Raw genomic sequence first — 2,102 nt, 5'->3', positions numbered from 1 at the left:
AATGTATTATCAGTAAAATTTTAATTTGACGTTAGGTTACATTATTAATTAGTTGATATTAAAATATTTTTTAAATTTTCCAATCTGTCAAATACCTCGCTTAAGTTTTTCAGATGTTCATCAAACGTTTTGGACATAATCATTATATCATCAAGATATACTAGACACATTTTTCAGGTAAGTCCTCTTAAAACCATCTCCATTAGACGTTCAAACGCAGCTGGAGCATTACACAGACCAAATGGTAGAACCTGAAACCTGTAGAAACCACGACCAGTTGAAACAGCTGTTTTGTCTCGATCATCAGGATGTACTTCTACTTGCCAGTAGCCACTTTTTAAATCTAGGGTAGAAAACCATTTAGCACCTGATAGAGTGTTTAGTGTATCGTCTATTCGTGGCAACAAGTAACTGTCTTTTTGTGTAACCTGGTTTAATCTTCTGTAGTCTACACAAAAGCGAGTAGATCCATCTTTCTTAGTTACTAAGACTACTGGTGAACAGCAGGGGCCGAAGCTTCTTCGATAATATCAGCATTTATCATGTCCTGTATTATGTTTTCAACTTCTTTTTGTCTAACAAATGGCAATCTCCGTGGCGCTTGACGAATTGGTCTTGCATCTCCAGTATAAATTCCATGTTGAACTAAACTAGTACGCACTGTAGATTTCTCGGAGTCAAAAATGTCGTAGTTTTCATTAAAAAATTCGTTAATTTTGTTTAATTGTTTAGTTGGTAAGTGGTCAACATTTTTGATTAGTTGTTTCACTAGGCTAGCGTCAACTGGGTTACGGGAAGCTGTATTCTTTTTTAAATATTTTTCGCACTTGCTTATTTTTTCTATTGGTTTACAGAATGGTATTTGTTGTTCTTTCTTCAATTTAAAAGGCTTTTTAGACAAATTAGCAAACCTTACTGGAATAATCTCATCTACATTAATGAGGCATCTGGCTATCAAAATTCCATCACTAACTAGTTCATCGCTTTCCACAACGCCGAAATGTAGACCTTCAGATTTTTGACTCAGTCTCGCCAGGATGGTACTTTCAGAATTTTGAGGAATTTCGGTATCCTCGCTCACTATAACTCTTACTTGAGGTACCGATTCTTTCAAATTTAGGACAATTTCTTCATTTTCAATTAACAAAATTTTATTTTGAAGATCTATGATAAATTTGTTCTGCATAATATCCATCCCAAGAACGCAATCGTCTTTAATATCCGCTACAAGGAAAATGTGTTTTATCAAGGTGTTACCAATCTGTATAGTTGCCGTTATCCCTCCATGAATTGGAATAGTGTGGCCTGAAGCTGTTTCAAGAACTAAGTTTGTTGTAGTGGGTTGTAGTTTCTCATTCAGAAATCCGGCTCGAATAAAGGATCTGGTTGCACCGGTATCAATAAAAAGGTGCATTTTTGATTCTCAACGTAGCCCTTAAGTAATAAATTCTGTTCATTTTTATGTAAAGTATAAGTGCGAATTTGGGGGCTTCTGGATGTCAATCTAGGCGACCTTTTAGCCTCATTCTTTGAATGTTCTCTGCTTGTTTGGGATCGGCTTCTGCAATTGTTTTGAAAATGTCCTATTCTCCCGCAATTAAAACATCTTCTGTTTTCATTTCAAAGTTTTTGTTAAAGATTTTGCAGTATGTTTAAAATTTGGGATAAAATAGGTTGTTGGTTATCTGCGGTTGTGATTTCTTCATTTTCTTGAAATTTTATTTCTCTTAATGTTGGGCGAGATCTGAAAATGCTTTTTGCCGCTTCATACTCCTGGCCTGAGACTAGTGCTCCATTTAGCGATTTGTGATGTTGTAATCTGAGAGTTTGTTGCATTTCAACATCCCGTAGTCCATCTATGAATGCCTGTATTACAATTTGTTCCAGAAAATCTTTAGGTGCCTGAGGGTATGCCAAGTGCAATAGTCTTTTAATGTCGGCTTCAAATTATTGCAGGCTTTCGTTATGTTTTTGATATCGAATTTTTAGCTGACTTTGGAAAACCTGCTTTAGATGTTGCTGGCCATATCTTGTCTCTAAAGCTTCAACGAGAGAGGTATAACTGGAGGCATCTTGGGAAAGGAATTGCAAAATGGTTGCTG

General features: G+C 35.9%; 1 protein-coding gene across 1 annotated transcript; it reads right to left on the bottom strand.

Moving 5' to 3' along the window:
- Nucleotides 1-490: 490 nt before the first annotated feature.
- Nucleotides 491-1,414, bottom strand: LOC140438899 (uncharacterized). The gene has a single exon (XM_072528535.1). The coding sequence runs from the start codon at nucleotides 1,412-1,414 to the stop codon at nucleotides 491-493; it is 924 nt and encodes a 307-aa protein (XP_072384636.1).
- Between the last annotated feature and the right edge of the window lie 688 nt (nucleotides 1,415-2,102).

Source organism: Diabrotica undecimpunctata, chromosome 4 (assembly GCF_040954645.1).
Source record: "Diabrotica undecimpunctata isolate CICGRU chromosome 4, icDiaUnde3, whole genome shotgun sequence".
Taxonomy (NCBI): domain Eukaryota; kingdom Metazoa; phylum Arthropoda; class Insecta; order Coleoptera; family Chrysomelidae; genus Diabrotica; species Diabrotica undecimpunctata.
Note: the sequence above shows the minus strand (reverse complement) of the source record. Positions and strands in the feature narration are given on the sequence as shown.

What these genes read in the sequence shown, in the direction of transcription:
- LOC140438899 (XM_072528535.1), bottom strand. Translation starts at nt 1,414, where the DNA reads ATGCACCTTTTTATTGATACCGGTGCAACCAGATCCTTTATTCGAGCC.